General features: G+C 50.5%; 1 protein-coding gene across 1 annotated transcript in view; it reads left to right on the forward strand.

The window, feature by feature from the left end:
• The window catches only part of CPT2 (carnitine palmitoyltransferase 2), a 39331-nt gene that overhangs the window by 12346 nt on the left and 8381 nt on the right, over window positions 1–18604 (forward strand). The window contains exons 3-5 of the mRNA XM_075320101.1: window positions 1771–1851; window positions 1934–2040; window positions 3645–4949. Of these exons, the coding sequence (XP_075176216.1) occupies window positions 1771–1851; window positions 1934–2040; window positions 3645–4949 (1493 nt within the window). The remainder of the gene's footprint in view (window positions 1–1770; window positions 1852–1933; window positions 2041–3644; window positions 4950–18604) is intronic.

The raw sequence follows: 18604 nt of genomic DNA on the forward strand, positions 1-18604 counted from the left end.
CATTTCACTGAGCATAAAGATTCCCTTGCGCGAGCTTCGGTGATGTAGTTGTGCAAGCGCAAGATTATGGGCGAGTATGAGGATGATGCTGGTGAGGTCATACACAGCGCCGCCCATAATCTCGCGCCTGCGCAACTACATCACCGGCGCTCGTGCGGGGGAAACTTTATGCTCAGCCCTGCGATAGGGTCACAGCGAAATGCGCCTGCGCGAGACTCCAGCAGCGTCCACGAAGACGGGGGCGGCGTCATCCATTTAAATCATCCCTGGGGGAAGGCGAACAGCAGCAGGAGGGGGAGACGGGAGACGAATCAGAGCATGCCCATCTGGCCAACCAAACTCAATTACATAGGAAACGGTAAGATTTTATAAAGTTCTTTTAGGGGTCTGCAAGGGGGGGTCAGCAACAAGGTGCACCTTCCTAGAATACAGCCCAGGAGCTGCAGAAGGTGATATTTTTGGTTTAATAGGGAAAAAACTGATGACAGGTTCCCTTTAAAGCCCCACCATAAAAGAGTTCTAGTTACTAGATTGTTTTTGTTTTGTTGGGTTTTTTTTTTTTTTTTTTTAATAAGTCAATTTCCGTTGACCTATGGCAGATTATACCTACCTGGTTACCATACTAATAAAGTTTTCTATCCTATTGCAATGTTTGTTGTAGCCAAAATCCTGCCCTTCTGTAGCTCATCATTGTCTGCAAGTCAGACCTTCAAAATCAGGTGGCCCTCGGCACGGTTTGGTTGGGTTTCCGCCATGTCGACAACAGAACTTTGTGGCTTTTAAAATAACACATATGACTATCGTTGCATCCAAACCCCTAGGTACGCCACCGTGCATGCTACCCAACATGTCAGGCAAGAATATGACCCATATGCCTAATGTGAAAGTCTGCTGATCCCTGCACTGTTCTGTTACAGGGGTAATTAGAATTAGGAACAAAAGTAGTTTTGATTTTCTCACAAACCGCGCCACTCTTGTTCTTGGGTTGTGCCTGGTATTGCAGCTCAGCTGCATTATGTTTAATTCATATATTAGGATCTCTCCTTGCTGTATTTTTACAATAAGAAATATTAACGTCATTAAGATCGATCTTCCTGGGGTGCTAGTAACATGCGCAATGGCAGTCTGTAAGGCTACTTTTTTTTTGACTTATGTTCAGTGGCCCCCGTCGGGGCACCCGTCCAAGCCACCCCTCCCCCAACCCACAACAACCGTGTTTTGGACGCAGGGCCATTGACTGTAATGAAGCAGACTCCGGTAGCGTGTGCTCGGTCTTGCTCTATTTTCGGGCATATACGTTTTCTGCAGACAGACACCCGAACGTAATCGACTATGTTCAGGTGTCTGCCTGCAGAAAACGTATATGCGCAAAAAATGATGCAAAACAGAGCACACGATAACGTAGTATGCTCCATTGTAGTTAATGGCCCTGTCTGCGCATGCGTCCCAAACACGTTTTGCAGGGTGGGGAGGGGCGGCTCGGACCAGTGCCCCGACAGGACCACTAATCGTAAGGCAAAACGCAGTGTGAAAGTAGCCTTATTGTCTTACATGTAGAGAGCGTGGTTCTGCACCTACCCAGGGTTTATTGTTATACATGCGTGATAACAGTATCTCTGGCACTACTCGGAAGCAGGTGCTGAGTCCATAGTCTGCGCTGGAGCCACTTCTTGTATCTCTGTGTCATTTCATTAGCTTTGGCTTTTTACAAATTGCTAAGCATTTTTAGTATAATTGTCCATGTACATTGCCCTTCTTTGTGTTTTCCAGGTTGCCAGTTCCAAAACTTGAAGACACGATAAAAAGATACCTAAACGCTCAGCGACCTCTCCTAGACGACGAACAGTTCAGGTAGGGGCGTAATATCCGAATAGCGCGGGTGCCCGTTATTAGCGATCACATTCACCACCGTAACGCTCATTCTATCTTTCAGCAAGACGGAGCAGCTGGCACATAATTTCCAGAACGGAGCGGGGAAACAGCTGCACGAGGAGCTCGTCCTGCGGGACAAGCAGAACAAACACACCAGCTATATCTCCGGTAAAAGTCCAAACAGATTAGGAAGCAACAAACCACGCTGAGATTTAGAGATGAAAGCTACAAAGTGCTTGTCATGCCCAAAACACACATCCTGGCTCTTCATTCTCATTTGTACCACCAGGTATAACAGAAAAACGATGATAGTGCAGCACTATGTAATATAATGATGTATATCACCGTAGATGAGGCAGAGTAGGGTGTTGTCTAGTTAAGTGCAACTCACTGGGAAAACTGCTGCCATTCTGTGCTGCACTCAAACCCATTAACGATTGCACATTGTCTTTTGAAAATGCTGAATTAAAGGAGTTTTCCATTTTCGGAAAACCCCCATCTGCTGGCTTTACTTACCTTCTCTGGGTCCAGCGCTGAGTCTCTGGCAAAGCACCCAGTGTTTGTCTGCAGTGCTGACATCACGTCAATAGAGCTGCAGCCGATCAGTGAGATCAGCGGCTCTGAACAGCTCGTGGTGTCACGCAGAGGCGATGAGCTCCGTTATTGGTTGCAGCTCTATTGATGTGACATCAATGCAAAACACAAATAACAACAGACACCAGGAGCAGCGACTGGACCTGGGAAGGGTGTGTAAATCGCAGTTTGATTTAAAACAAACTGCAGCTGGGGAACATGGGCTTTCGGAAACTGGGAAAAAACCCTTTAAAGAGAACCTGTCAGGTCCCATATGCATTCTGAGCTATACGCAGAGTGATGTGTGGCCTAATAACTCCTTCCTACCCATCCCTGTGTTGTTATATTGTGGAATATGAAAGTAATATAAGACATTTTATTACTTACATATTCCCTATGTAAATGAGCAGAGGCTATAGCCCCATGGGCGTCACATCGCCCTGTGGGTGTTTGCATGTATTCTGTGGTATCATGTCCCTGTGGGCGTGATACCATGGATTTACATGTGCGACGTCACCATCAGCGTCTTCAGATCCTCTGTGTATTGGCTGCAGCAGTGATGTCACATGACCAGCGCTCATCACCGCTGATGTAGATGGCAGAAGCTGCTGACAGTGATGTCACCGCTGCAGCCTATGCACATAAGACAGGAACAGGGGTGAAGAGCAAGCACTGAACCTAGGGAGGCGAGGACTATCTTATTTTATTTTAAAAGATTGCAAATGTTTCCACTTGCAAGTGGAAAATCCCTTTAGGCTCTGTGCGCACTAGACCGTTTTACCCGCGGATTAACCCGCGGATTTGCCGTGGAAATTTCTTGAGAAATGTCTGCAATCTTTGTGCAGACATTTCCCAGCAAATTCTATGAGATAAAAAAATAGCTGTGCGCACTGTGCGGATTTTTCTCAAATTTCCTTGAGAAGAATTTCTCGAGAAAATTTCTTGAGAAAATGAGCATGTCAATTCTTTTCCGCAGGTACCCTGTGGATTTCGGCAGTACAGCCTGCAAAATCCGCAGGGAACCACCCGCGGGAAAATCGCGGCAAATCCGCATGCGGATTTGGTGCGGATTTTTTCCGGAGGTCCGGAAATCTTTCACTCCCAGAAGTTTCTCAAGAAATTTTCTTGAGAAACTTCACATTTCTAGTGCGCACATAGCCTTAAGGTTTCATCACGCTGATTTTCTTTCTCTCTTTCAGGTCCGTGGTTTGACATGTATCTCTGCGCACGTGAATCCATTGTTCTTAATTCTAACCCATTCATGTCCTTCACTCCGGATCCAAGACCGGAGTATAACGACCAGCTCCTGAGGGCTACAAACATGACCGTCTCGGCTATGCGTTTCCTAAAGACCATACGAGCTGGTTATTTAGAGCCAGAGATTTTTCACTTAAATCCTGCAAAAAGTGACACTCAGAAATTCAGGAAACTTATCCGCCTTGTGCCTTCCTCCCTTTCTTGGTATGGGGCGTACATGGTAAACGCATACCCCTTAGACATGTCTCAATATTTCCGTCTTTTTAACTCCACCCGTATACCAAAGCTAAACAAGGATGAACTGGCGACGGATGAGACGGGAAGACATCTTCTGGTCCTCAGGAAAGGGAACTTTTATGTGTTTGATGTATTGGACAAAGATGGAAACCTAGTGAAAGCGTCAGAAATCCATGCCCATCTGAAGCACATCCTGTCAGATTCAAGCCCCGCACCCGAATTTCCCTTGGGGTATCTGACCAGCGATGATAGGAATACATGGGCACTTGTCAGGCAGAAGCTCAATGATAATGGCAACCAAGAAGCTCTAAGGAAAGTAGATTCTGCGGTGTTTTGTCTGTGCCTGGATGACTTTCCCATTAAAGATCACATCCACTTGTCACACAATATGCTCCATGGATCCGGTATGAATCGCTGGTTTGATAAATCATTCAGCGTCATCATGACGGAGGACGGCACAGCGGCCATTAACTTTGAGCACTCGTGGGGGGATGGGGTCGCTGTTCTACGATTTCAAAATGAGGTTTTTAAGGACAGCACCGAGAGGCCTAGTGTGTCACCGCAGAGCGTCCCCGCAGCTGTAGACTCCAGTAAGGCCGTCCAAAAGCTTACCTTCAACCTAGACGACTCGCTCAAAGCGGCGGTGTCTGATGCGAAGAAGAAGTTTGATGCGTTGGTGGGTTCACTGACCATCGAGGCCATGGAGTTTAAGAGAGGAGGGAAGGAGTTCCTGAAAACTCAGAAGCTCAGTCCTGACGCCGTATCTCAGCTTTCCTTCCAGATGGGCTTCTTCAGACAGTACGGGCAGACAACTGCAACCTATGAGTCGTGTAGTACGGCGGCCTTCAAACATGGCCGAACAGAGACCATCCGCCCCGCTACCATTTATACCAAAAAGGCTTCCGAAGCTTTTGTGAAGAGTCCTTCTAAGTATTCCCCAGCAGAGCTTAAGGAAATGCTGCACAGTTGCTCCAAATATCATGGACAGCTCACAAAAGAGGCAGCAATGGGTGAGTAATATTCTGACATTGGTCATCTAAAAGGTTTGTGCACACTGATTTAAAGGGGTCCTCCTCTTGCATAAAACATACATCTTGTAGGTATCAACTAATGATGAGCGAGTTTCGAAATACTCGGATTTGTGATACTCGTAACAAGCACTGTCTAATACTCGTGTGTTCATTCCGAATAGCGCATGCAGTGCAAGTCACTGGGGAAAACTGGCAAAGTAACCCGAATGCCGTATTATTCGTGAGAGTAGCGAATAATGCGTAATGCGGGTTCCTCGTTACATTGCAAGTTTTCCACATTGACTTGCATTGCACACGCTATTGGGAATGAATACACGAGTATTAGACTGTGCTCATTATGAGTATCGCGAATCCGAGTATTTCGAAACTCACTCATCATTAGTATTGATGTATATGTTGTACTCTTTTTCTTTTTCGCTCCTAATTGGGAGACCCAGACAGTGGGTGTATAGCTACTGCCTCTGGAGGCCGCACAAAGAACTACACTTAAAAGTGTAAGGCCCCTCCCCTTCTGGCTATACACCCTCCCGTAGGAGTACAGATTCCTCAGTTTTAGCTTTGTGCGCAAGGAGGTCAGACACGCACGCATAGCTCCATTGTTTTTAGTCAGCAGCAGCTGCTGACTATGTCGGATGGAAGAAAAGAGGGTCTATACAGACTCCCAGCATGCTCCCTTCTCACCCCACTTATGTCGGAGGTGTTTGTAAGGTTGAGGTACCCATTGCGGGTACGGCGGCAGGAGCCCACATGCTGATTCCTTCCCCATCCCTTTTTACAGGGCTCTGGGTGAAGTGGGATTTACCGGTCTCCAGGCACAGAGACCGTGCTCCATCTACAGCCCCTGGAGAAGATGCTGGATGGAGCGGAGTACATCAGGGACATGGCCCTGCTTCCTCAAGGTACTCTGTGTCCCCGTGTATCTGGCGCTCACACCGCAGCATGCTGGGTGTTGTAGTGCGCCGGGGGACATCAGCGCTGCGGCGCCTGTGCCATGGCCTCATTCAGCTTTGCTGAAGCAGGCACATTTATGGGAATAGGCCGCGCCGGCCGCTGGGACTGCGGCGCGGCTGGCACTTGTAGTGCGCCGGGGACTTCAGCGCGGCCTGCGCTTTTACGGCGGCCGCGCTGATAACTACAGTCCCCGGCTTTTGCGGCCTGCTTCCTTTCGTTCCCGCCCCCACACCTGCCAGTCAGGAGAGGGGCGGGACGCTGCCCACGTCTAGAACTCGGTCGCGCCGGCCGCTCGAACAGCGGCGCGGCTGGCACTTGCGGTGCGCCGGGGACTTCAGCGCGGCCCGCGCTTTTACGGCGGCCGCGCTGATAACTCGAGTCCCCGGCTTTTGCGGCCTGCTTTCGTTCGTTCCCGCCCACAGACCTGCCAGTCAGGAGAGGGGCGGGACGCTGGCCAGTGCATCAGCGCTGAGGGCTGGAGTCGTTTTTACATACTCCAGCCCTCACAGTCAGCACAGAGGGGACACTGTTCCCGCACTTTTGTTTGGGAACTCCCACGGACCGCCCCTCTCCACAGAAGCCGGCAGCCATTCTTGCTGACACGCTGAGCTGCAGAGGGGAGCCGGGGAGACCCAGACAAGGCATTCTGCAGCCTCTTACCCGCTGTTCAGCGGGCGGTAAGCAGCCCTCCGGGCTCACCCCCTCTTGTGCTCGTAGTATTCTTAGTATTTTGTTGCTACAAATACTTGGTATTACATAGCGCTGGTCGCCCTTTGGCTATAGACTCTCTCACATGCAGAGAGCCAGCAGCATGTCGCCCGTAAAACGCAAGGGTGCCAAGGCACAGACATTGTATGCTTCCTGCACCGCATGTGGGACTTTTCTACCGGCAGGCTCCACGGACCCCCATTGTGTGCAGTGCTCGGCCCCTGCGGCGCTTGCACAGTCGGGACCTCTGCTGGACGTGTCCCAGGGTGTACCACCTGTGAATGCTGTCCAGGTGACAGGAACTGAGTTTGCAGCTTTTGCTGACAGAATGTCTCTCACTATGTCACAAATTCTTGACACATTGCGAGCTAGGCCTGTACTTCAGACCACGGACACTGTGCATGTATTGCCCCCTGGTCCCCCTCAGCTCCTAGCTCCGGGACGGGCATCTACACCTCAGGGTGAAGACTCTGACTCGGACGATGGCCCCGGGCAGCCTAAGCGGGCTCGTTATGACGGGCCTTCACATTCATCTCAATGGTCTGGATCCCAGCGGGATGAATCTATGGGTGATGAGGCGGACTTAACTGATCAGGATTCTGATCCTGGGACCGCTCTCAATCTAGATACACCAGATGGTGACGCAATAGTTAATGATCTTATATTTAACATCAATAAGATGTTGAATATTTCCCCACCAGCTCCTCCTGTAGAGGAGTCAGCTTCGCAGCACGAGAGAATCCATTTCAGATACCCTAAGCGTACATTAAGCACTTTTCTGGACCACGCTGACTTCAGAGACGCAATCCAGAAACCCCACGCTTATCCTGAAAGGCGTTTTCCTAAACGACTTAAAGATACACGCTACCCTTTTCCCTCTGAAGTGGTCAAGGGTTGGACCCAGTGTCCAAAAGTGGATCCTCCAATTTCCAGGCTTGCAGCCAGATCCTTGGTTGCTGTTGAAGATGGAGCGGCACTTAAAGATGCCACTGACAGGCAGATGGAGCTCTGGCTGAAATCCATCTATGAAGCGATTGGAGCGTCATTAGCGCCTTCTTTTGCGGCCGTATGGGCACTCCAAGCTATCACGGCCGGGCTTGCGCGAGTCGACTCAGTCACACGTGCATTTGCCCCGCAGGTAGCACCATTGACCTCGCAAATGGCGGCATTCGCGTCGTACGCGATTAATGCTGTTCTTGACGCTACAAGCCGCACGGCAGTGGCGTCAGCCAACTCAGTTGTTTTGCGTAGGGCTCTGTGGTTGAGACATTGGAAAGCAGATTCTCATTCCAAGAAGTGCTTAACCAATTTGCCTTTTTCTCGTGACCGATTGTTTGGAGAGCGTTTGGATGAAATCATCAAACACTCCAAGGGTAAGGACTCTTCCTTACCGCAACACAGACAAAACAAGCCCCAACAGAGGAGGGGTCAGTCTGGTTATCGGTCCTTTCGAGGACAGGGCAGGTCCCAATTCGCCTCGTCAAAAAAGACTCAAAAGGACCAGAGACGTTCAAATTCTTGGAGGTCTCAGTCACGCCCAAAAAGACCAGCCGGAGGAACCGTTGCCAAAACGACGTCCTCCTGACTTGCGGTCTCCGATGCCCACACCCGCGGTCGGTGGGAGGCTGTCCCACTTTGGCGACATTTGGCTAGCAAATGTCAAAGACCGTTGGGTGAGAGATATTCTATCTCACGGGTACAGGATAGAGTTCGGTTCTCGTCCGCCAACTCGTTTCTTCAGAACTTCTCCACCACCAGACCGAGCCGATGCTCTGTTGCAGGCGGTGGCCGCTCTAAAGGCGGAAGGAGTGGTGACCTCCGTCCCTCTTCAGGAACAGGGTCACGGTTTTTACTCCAATCTGTTTGTGGTCCCAAAAAAGGACGGATCGTATCGTCCCGTCCTGGATCTGAAGTTGCTCAACAGACACGTAAAAGTCAGGAGGTTCCGGATGGAATCCCTACGCTCCGTCATAGCCTCAATGTCTCAGGGAGATTTTCTAGCATCAATAGACATCAAAGATGCGTATCTCCACGTGCCGATTGCACCAGAGCATCAGCGTTTCCTACGTTTCGTCATACACGACGAGCACCTACAGTTCGTAGCGTTACCCTTCGGTCTGGCAACAGCCCCCCGGGTCTTCACCAAAGTCATGGCAGCAGTAGTAGCTGTTCTGCACTCGCAGGGTCACTCGGTCATCCCGTACCTAGACGACCTGCTTATAAAGGCATCCTCTCAAGAAGCATGCCAACACAGTCTGAAGGTGGCGCTAGACACTCTCCAGACTTTCGGGTGGATTATCAACTTTCCAAAGTCTCATCTAACCCCGACCCAATCTCTGACTTATCTTGGCATGGAGTTTCATACTCTATCAGCGATAGTGAGGCTTCCACTGGACAAGCAGTGCTCGCTACGGACTGGAGTGCAATCTCTCCTTCAGAGCCAGTCGCACTCACTGAGGCGCCTCATGCATTTCCTAGGAAAGATGGTAGCAGCAATGGAGGCAGTCCCGTTCGCGCAGTTTCATCTGCGCCCTCTCCAATGGGACATTCTGCGCCAATGGGATGGGAAATCGACGTCCCTCGACAGGACTGTCTCCCTCTCTCAGACTGCCAAGGATTCTCTACGTTGGTGGCTTCTCCCCAACTCATTGTCACAGGGAAAGTCGTTCCTTCCCCCGTCCTGGGCAGTGGTCACGACAGATGCGAGCCTATCAGGGTGGGGAGCGGTGTTTCTCCACCACAGGGCTCAGGGGACGTGGACTCAGGAAGAGTCCACCTTGCAGATCAATGTTCTGGAAATCAGAGCAATCTACCTTGCCCTGCGAGCCTTCCAACAATGGCTGGAAGGCAAGCAGATTCGGATTCAGTCGGACAATTCCACGGCGGTGGCGTACATCAACCACCAAGGGGGAACACGCAGTCGCCAAGCTTTTCAAGAAGTCCAGCGGATTTTGACGTGGGTGGAAAGCAGAGCGTCCACCATATCTGCAGTTCACATCCCAGGCGTGGAAAACTGGGAAGCAGACTTTCTCAGTCGCCAGGGCATGGACGCAGGAGAATGGTCCCTTCACCCGGACGTGTTTCAACAGATCTGTTGCCGCTGGGGGTCGCCGGACGTCGATCTGATGGCGTCACGGCACAACAACAAGGTCCCAGTTTTCATGGCACGGTCTCACGATCACCGAGCGCTGGCGGCAGACGCCTTGGTTCAGGATTGGTCGCAATTCCGACTCCCCTATGTGTTCCCACCTCTAGCATTGTTACCCAGAGTTCTCCGGAAAATCAAGTCCGACTGCCAGCGAGCCATACTCGTCGCTCCAAATTGGCCAAGAAGGTCGTGGTACCCGGATCTGTGGCATCTCACGGTAGGCCAACCGTGGGCACTACCAGACCGTCCAGATCTGCTGTCTCAAGGGCCGTTTTTCCATCTGAATTCTGCGGCCCTGAACCTGACTGTGTGGCCATTGAGTCCTGGATCCTAGCGGCCTCAGGTTTATCTCAGGGAGTTGTTGCCACAATGAGACAGGCTAGAAAACCATCCTCAGCTAAGATCTATCACAGGACGTGGAAGATATTCTTAGCGTGGTGCTTGGCTCAAGGGTTTTCTCCCTGGCCATTTGCATTGCCAATTTTTCTTTCCTTCCTGCAGTCTGGGTTGGAAAAAGGTTTGTCCCTTAGCTCGCTTAAGGGTCAAGTCTCCGCGTTATCCGTATTCTTTCAGAAGCGCTTGGCACAGCTTTCTAAAGTACGCACGTTTCTCCAAGGAGTTTGTCATATCGTTCCTCCTTACAGACGGCCATTGGAACCCTGGGATCTGAACAAGGTTCTCCTTGCTCTTCAAAAGCCGCCTTTCGAGCCTTTGAAAGAGGTTCCCCTTTCTCGGCTTTCACAAAAGGTAGTTTTTCTTGTAGCGGTCACGTCTCTTCGAAGAGTGTCCGAGCTGGCGGCGTTATCTTGCAAATCTCCCTTCCTGGTATTTCACCAAGACAAGGTAGTACTGCGTCCAATTCCAGAGTTTTCTCCCAAGGTGGTTTCTTCCTTTCATCTCAATCAGGATATCACTTTGCCATCTTTGTGTCCGCATCCAGTTCACCAATTTGAAAAGGGTTTACATCTGTTGGACCTGGTGAGAGCACTCAGGATTTACATTTCTCGCACGGCGCCTCTACGCCGTTCGGATGCGCTCTTTGTCCTAGTCGCTGGTCAGCATAAGGGATCGCAAGCTTCCAAATCCACCCTGGCGCGGTGGATCAAGGAACCAATTCTTCACACATACCGTTCTGCTGGGCTTCAGATTCCATCTGGACTGAAGGCCCATTCTACCAGAGCCGTTGGTGCGTCCTGGGCGTTGAGGCATCAGGCTACGGCTCAGCAAGTGTGCCAGGCGGCTACCTGGTCGAGTCTGCACACGTTTACCAAACACTATCAAGTGCATACCTACGCTTCGGCAGACGCCAGCCTAGGTAGACAGGTCCTTCAGGCGGCGGTGGCCCACCTGTAGGAAGAGGCTGTATGACAGCCCGTTCATGTGGTATCTTTTTACCCACCCAGGGACTGCTTTTGGACGTCCCACTGTCTGGGTCTCCCAATTAGGAGCGAAAAAGAAGAAGGGAATTTTGTTTACTTACCGTAAATTCCTTTTCTTCTAGCTCCAATTGGGAGACCCAGCACCCGCCCTATCTGTTTTTAGGGTTTCGTTTTTTCGGGTGCACATGTTGTTCACGTTGTTTCTTAAGTTCTCCGATCTAGTTATCGGATTGAATTTGTTTTTGAAACTGTTATTGGCTTTCCTCCTTCTTGCTTTGGTACTAAAACTGAGGAATCTGTACTCCTACGGGAGGGTGTATAGCCAGAAGGGGAGGGGCCTTACACTTTTAAGTGTAGTTCTTTGTGCGGCCTCCAGAGGCAGTAGCTATACACCCACTGTCTGGGTCTCCCAATTGGAGCTAGAAGAAAAGGAATTTACGGTAAGTAAACAAAATTCCCTTCTTTAGAACTATTCCTTAGAAACCAATCTATAAGAAATCGGGACATTTATGGCTAAATACTACAAGAAGCGATGGGTAGGTCATAAATAATGCTTTCGGTTGGGGTCCCACACTCAGCACCTTCACCAATATCCTGAAAACCTTTGACGGCGGTGGTTGGATGTAAACGCGTGTGTGGAATGGAGCTGCTGTATATAGCTCCATTCAATAGCAACCACTAAATTTCATAAAAGTAGCAAATTGTATTGTTATGCTAGGAAATGATCCCCTACCCGGAGTGCATTTCAGTGGCTTGCTCCCCTGGAAATAATTTGTGTGTAGTTGCATCGGGAGGTCAAAGGTGATATTTGTCACTTGGGATGAGCCTATGGTTCAGTTCTCTTGTGTACGGAAAGGAAAACCCCTCCCTCTAGTACGTTTGACGTCAGGTCCCAGTTTATGGTGTTGGCTCAGGAGCTGAGCCTGCATCAAATGCGGAAGATTATAACTGAGTCACCTTTTTTACAAACTTAACCCGTCAATTTTATATAGGGGTGCAGTGAGCATATTGGCACCGCAGATGTGTCACAGAATTTGTTTTAGCCACAACGGGGAGGGGGGAGGGAGAACGACGACATTACGGGGGGTAAACAGCCATCTCTTAAAGAGGTTTCCCCTACTTTTTGCATTGATGGGCTAAAAATAGGATATCAATGTCTGATTGGCCGGGGTCCAACACCCTGCATCCCCACCGATCAGCTCTTGTCAGTGCAGGGCAGTGGCAGCTGGAAATGCTTCGTTTCGGAAGGGCTCCATCTTATGATAGTGGCCGCAGCCCGGTACTGCACATCTGCCTCCCATTGATGTGCGTGAGTGGTGGATGTGCAGTACCCTGCTGTGGCCGCTATCAGAAGACTGAGCAGCTCCAGAACTGAGCATATCCGGCTAACTGCTGCCGCCGGCACAGAGAGCAGCTGATCGGTGCGGGGTGTCCGACCCCAGACATTGATGGCCTATCGTTAGTGTAAAAATAGCAGACAACCCCTTTTAAGCCGAGCTCTCAGTGGTGATCGTTCAGGCACGTATGAGTACATCAAAGGTCGTGAAGATTTCAGATTTTTTTCTCTTTTTCATACACAACTTAAAATGAAACCTAAGTCCTATGAATAATATACAACTAATGCCAAAATAGAGTTTAATAATACAAACTTTATTGAAAAATACGTAGCCATAAAAAGTGGAAAACCAGCAGGTGGCACCACACTACACAAACTGCTATCAGGAGGGAAATGTCGCCTACCAACATAATAAATATAGGATGACGAAAGCAATGGAGACATATCGAACAGTCTACATATATGTTTGTCGTTCAAAGTACAGAGTAGTACAACAAATATATAAGTAAAGGGTGAGTTAAAGGGAACCTGTCACCAGATTTGGGGCCTATAAGCTGCGGCCACCACCAGTGGGCTCTTATATACAGCAGTCTAACATACTATATATAAGAGCCCAGGCCGCTGTGTAGAACGTAAAAATCACTTTATAATACTCACCTAAACGGTCGGTTCGGTGCAGATGGGTCATATAGGCGTCTTCGTTCTCCGGATGCAGCACCTCCTCTTTCGGCCATCTTTGTCCTTTTTCTTCTGAAGCCTGGGGGCATGACGCGTCCCAGAATGCGCCTGCACAGGACCTCAATTCTGGCGCGTGTGCATGATGTAGGTCTCATCATGCACCCCGACTTCAGAGGAAGGAGGTCAAAGATTGCCGAAAGAGGAGGCGCTGCACCCGGAGAACGGAGACACCCATATGATCCATCTACACCATACCGACCGTTTAGGGGAGTATTATAAAGTGTTTTTTACGTTCTACACAGCGGCCTGGGCTCTTATATACAGCATGTTAGAATGCTGTATATAAGAGCCCACTGGTGGTGGCTGCAGCTTATAAGCCCCAAATCTGGTGACAGGTTCCCTTTTTAATAACCTCCTGCAGTGTGGAGCCAAGCGCCAATGTATGTTTTGGCATACTCTCCTTCTTGTTGGGGTAGCAACACGCCTGCAAAGGAGCACAAACAGAATCACATTGTCAGGCCATTTTTTTTTTTTTTTTTTTTTTGGGGGGGGGGTTCTCCTCCCTCTCTTCTGCATTTGGAATTTTTTCTCTTTATTTTTCCCACTACATTATATGGTATCTATACCCATGAATGTTCGAGTTCTGCTGCGCTGTAGTCAACAGTTCGCTTCAGTACATGAACGTGACCTTAACCTAACTCCGAACCCCATAGAACTCAATGGGGACCCGAACTCTACTACTGCTGTTAAATGGTTGTAGTAAGGGCTAGAGGGCTGCAAAAGGAAGCAAAATGGTGGTAAGAGCTGAACAATTGCCCTGAAAACAAATGTGGATCGGGAAATGACTAGTGATGAGTGAATAGTAAGTAACTATTCGGGTTCAGATTATTCGTAAGTATCTCAAAGTACTATTCCAGTATTCGTCACAAATAAACCTAATGCAAGTCAATGGGGAACCCCAGCATTTTTCTCTGAAATCTTCATGTTCCCCATTGACTTGCATTAGGTTCGTTATTTGTAACGAATACTGTAGTACTTTGAGGTCTGTCATGAATAATACGAATCCGAATATTTTACTATTCACTCATCACTAGAAATTACTTAAAATTACATAGAATAAAAAATAATTATCTTGATCCAGGAGGTCCAAGTGGAGGAGGAGGAGGAGGAGGATGTATGGGTAGAAGAGTTTTGTGTTATTTGGGGAGGCCGCAAGACATTGAGAATAGCCAAGGGAAGGAACAAGTTGTGGTGAAGTACATCAATGGCTGGGTGCAGTTGCTATATTTCTCTAGCCAGCCAAAGCTACGGACAAGTCCTGTAGGATCCACGCTGGGTTCACGTTGGCTGTGGGCTGGCAGATGCTAAACACACGTTCTGACGGTACACTTGCGGCAGGGCAGGCCATCACCTCCAAGGTGTAAAGGGCAAGCTCAGGCCATGTGTGCAGTTTGGAGAACCAGACGTTAAATGGGGGCATAGAGAGACATGTGGACACATACTCCACTCTTCCACCTTGTTGTTGAAACACTGCCTCCTGCTAGTATGGACCGTATCAAACTGCCTGGGCCCAGAGCTGCTTTAAGATTTTACCCGTTATTGCACACCACCAGACCAGGCGGTGTGGACACTATCCTTTCATTGCTATATTGTCCTGCGAAAGGGGGCTGTTATCCCTGAAACGCGTAGACCTGTATTTAGCTCTTACAATACAGAATTGGATTACCATATTTTCTTTATCGTTCCTATGGGAGACCCAGACATTGGGGTGTATAGCTTCTGCCTCCGGAGGACACACAAAGTACTACACTAAAAAAGTGTAGTTCCTCCCTCTGAGCATATACACCCCCTGGATAACCAAATCTAGCCAGTTCATTGCTTTGTGTTCAGGAGGCATACATCCACACATGCATTCTCATCTGATTTTTCATTTTGGAAAGTTTTTGAAGAAAAGCGGGTCCAAGCCTGGACTCCCGGCATGTCCCTTCTCACCCCACTGTGTCGGCGGTGTTGTTAAGGTTGATTCCAGGGCTGGAGCCTTACATGCCGCGCTCCTTCACCATCCCTCGGGCTCTGGCTTGAAGTGGGAGCCAGCACGGTTCTACCTGCTTTGCAGGAGGCCGGTCTCCATCCGCAGCCCTTCAGGATCCTGCTGGACGGAGCACTCATCCCCAGGGACTTGAAACCCTGCGTCTCACAAGCTAAGTATCTGAGACGTTTATGTTCGGGGGGTCCCTTGTATTTTACTGTTGGGGAGAGTGTGCTGTGTAACTGTTCTGACATTTCCGGCCGGTTCTCTGGTTGTCACCTGAGAACCGCGCCGATGGAGCCTGCGCGCCGGCCGCATCGCTTAAATTTAGGCCCCGGCTTCGCCTGTGGCCTAGTTTCGATTTCACTGCCCTTGCATGTCAATCATGCAGAGGGACAGTGCGGCTCCGCCCAGCGGCCGTTCGGCACAGGGGAGGGATACTCCTCTCTGAGGAAATGTCCCCTCCCCTGTAAATCTCCTTGGCCCTCCAGATCCCGCTCTCAGAGTAGGTCCCGCCCCCTCTCCTCACTCCGGCGCCATTTTATCAGCGTTCTCTCAGCGATCGGTGCTGCAGCATCCCTGCTAATCTGTCTGGGGGTCCGGGCTGTGGGATCTGGAGGGCACACAAACGGTCTGGTAAGCCACAACCTCCGGTTGTGGACCTGCTTATATACTCTCTGGGGGTCATCCTGGCTCAGAGCCCCCACTTCAGCAGCATGTCTCACACAAGGAGCAAGGCTGTACGCAATATGCACTGCATGTAAGCTCGTGCTACCTGAACCGAGCACATATCCACATTGTGATGCCTGCTCTAACCTGACAATGCCTCAGCCTGGAATCGCACCCACAGTGGTCCCTCCGGCTGCTCTGGCTCCGGTGGCTGAACCCCCGGCTTGGGTAGAATCCTTCTCTAGGTCAATCTCCCAGTCTTTTGCCGACTCCATGGGACAGCTGTCCCGGACTTTGCTGAACATGCATCAGCCCCCTTCTCAGGGCGCCTCTGCTGCTAGGGCTCTCTCAGCGGAGCTCACAGAGGATTCTTCATCTGGTCCCAGACCCCGTCCTCCTAAGAGGAGACGCAGGGCTCCCTCTCTTTCCTCGTCCCGCGGCTCTGAGTCAAGAGCTGACTCGCAGGACGAGGAGGATGCCGTTACTGGGGGCTCGGAGGCTACCTCCATGTGCCTCATTGATCTGTCCGAAAGTGACTCAGATGTTAGTGATTTGATTGCGTCCATTAATTCTGTACTGGACCTCAATCCGCCAGTATCAGAGGAGCAACCCTCTCTGGCAGAAAAGCACCAGTTTACCTTGCCTAAGAGGACAAGGAGTGTGTTCTTTAACCACTCCAGTTTTCAGGCCACTGTGACCAAGCCTAGGGCCTGTCCTGACAAACGCTTCCCAAAGCGTGGTTCTGATGACCGTTTTCCCTTTCCACCAGAGGTGGTCAAGGAGTGGGCTCATTCACCAAAGGTAGACCCTCCGGTGTCTAGACTCTCAGCCCGGACAGTTGTATCAGTGGCTGATGGCACCTCACTTAAGGATTCCACTGACCGCCAGGTTGACCTTCTGGCCAAACCTGTATATGAGGCGGCAGGGGCCTCGTTCTCCCCATCTTTTGCAGCAGTGTGGGCTCTCAAAGCCATCTCTGCTTCTCTAGAGGAGATGCATTCCCTCACCAGGGAATCTATGCCCGAAATGGTTGCCTTAACTTCCCAAGCTTCAGATTTTTCATCCTATGCCATGTCTGCCATGCTGGAAGCTTCTCACCGCACTGCGGTGGCTTCGGCTAATTCCCTCGCTATCCGCAGGATCTTGTGGCTTCGAGAGTGGAAGGCAGACGCTTCTTCAAAGAAGTACCTTGCTGGGCTCCCTTTTGCTGGGTCCAGGCTGTTCGGTGAACAACTGGATGAAATTATTAAGGAAGCTACTGGCGGGAAGAGTACTTCCATGCCACAAACCAAAACCAGGAAACCTGTCCAGGGCAGGAACCAGTCGAGGTTTCGTTCCTTTCGTTCCTCCAACTGGTCGTCCTCTAAGCCCTCGGCCTCGTCCACTAACTCAGCCAAGGACCAAAAACCCAACTGGCGCACGAAGCCGCGTCCTCAGAAGACCACAGGAGCTGCTGCCACAAAGGCAGCCTCCTGTTGACTATCTGGCCGCGCCAGCAACGTCCTTGGTCGGTGGCAGGCTCTCCCACTTTGGCGACGTGTGGTTTCAACACGTCTCCGATCAGTGGGTGCGGGATATCATCTCCCACGGCTACAGGATAGAATTCTCTTCCAGCCCGCCAAACAGATTTTTTCTGTCAACTCCCCCCTGCTCCAAGGCCGCCGCCTTCTCTCAGGCCGTGGCATCCTTGCAGGCCAACGGAGTAATTGTACCGGTTCCCGCCCGGGAACGGTTCAGAGGTTTCTACTCAAATCTCTTCCTAGTTCCCAAAAAGGACAGTTCCTTCCGGCCCATCCTGGATCTCAAGCTTCTCAACAAGCATGTTCAGGTGCGGCATTTTCGCATGGAGTCTCTGCGATCAGTCATTGCCTCAATGACCCAAGGAGATTTCCTAGGCATCTCTGATGTCGATGGATGCTATCTGCATGTGCCAATTGCAGTTTCACACCAGCGTTGGCTACGTTTTGCAATCGGAGAGGAACATTTCCAATTCGTGGCTCTCCCCTTCGGGTTAGCCACGGCCCCTCGAGTATTCACCAAGGTCATGGCAGCAGTGGTTGCGGTTCGGCACCTCCAGGGGTTGGCAGTGATTCCTTACCTGGACGACCTTCTAGTCAAGGCTTCATCCAGTGCAGACTGTCAGCGGAGTGTCTCGCTCACTCTCGCCACTCTAGTCCAATTCGGGTGGCTTGTCAATCTGCCCAAATCCACTCTGACTCCGACCCAGAAGCTCACGTACCTAGGGATGCAATTCGAGACTCTGCCGGCACTTGTGAAGCTGCCCTTAGTCAAACAGCAGTCCCTCCATCTGGCGGTGCGCTCTTTGCTGAGGCCCCGCCGTCATTCCATCAGGCACCTAATGCAGGTGCTGGGTCAGATGGTGGCGTCAATGGAAGCGGTTCCCTTTGCCCAGTTCCATCTGCGTCCTCTGCAGCTGGACATTCTCCGCTGTTGGGACAAGCTGACTTCCTCCTTGCACAGGTTAGTGGCTCTGTCGCCACAGACCAGGGGCTCCCTTCAGTGGTGACTTCGGCCCCTCTCTCTGTCTCAGGGACGCTCCTTCCTGGCCCTGTCCTGGGTGATCCTCACCACGGATGCCAGTCTTTCCGGCTGGGGAGCAGTATATCTCCACCACAGAGCGCAGGGCACTTGGACTCCGTCCGAATCAGCCCTCTCGATCAATGTGCTGGAAATCAGAGCTGTGCTTCTAGCTCTCGTAGCCTTTCACCACCTGTT

Source organism: Anomaloglossus baeobatrachus, chromosome 8 (genome assembly GCF_048569485.1).
Source record: "Anomaloglossus baeobatrachus isolate aAnoBae1 chromosome 8, aAnoBae1.hap1, whole genome shotgun sequence".
NCBI classification, from domain to species: domain Eukaryota; kingdom Metazoa; phylum Chordata; class Amphibia; order Anura; family Aromobatidae; genus Anomaloglossus; species Anomaloglossus baeobatrachus.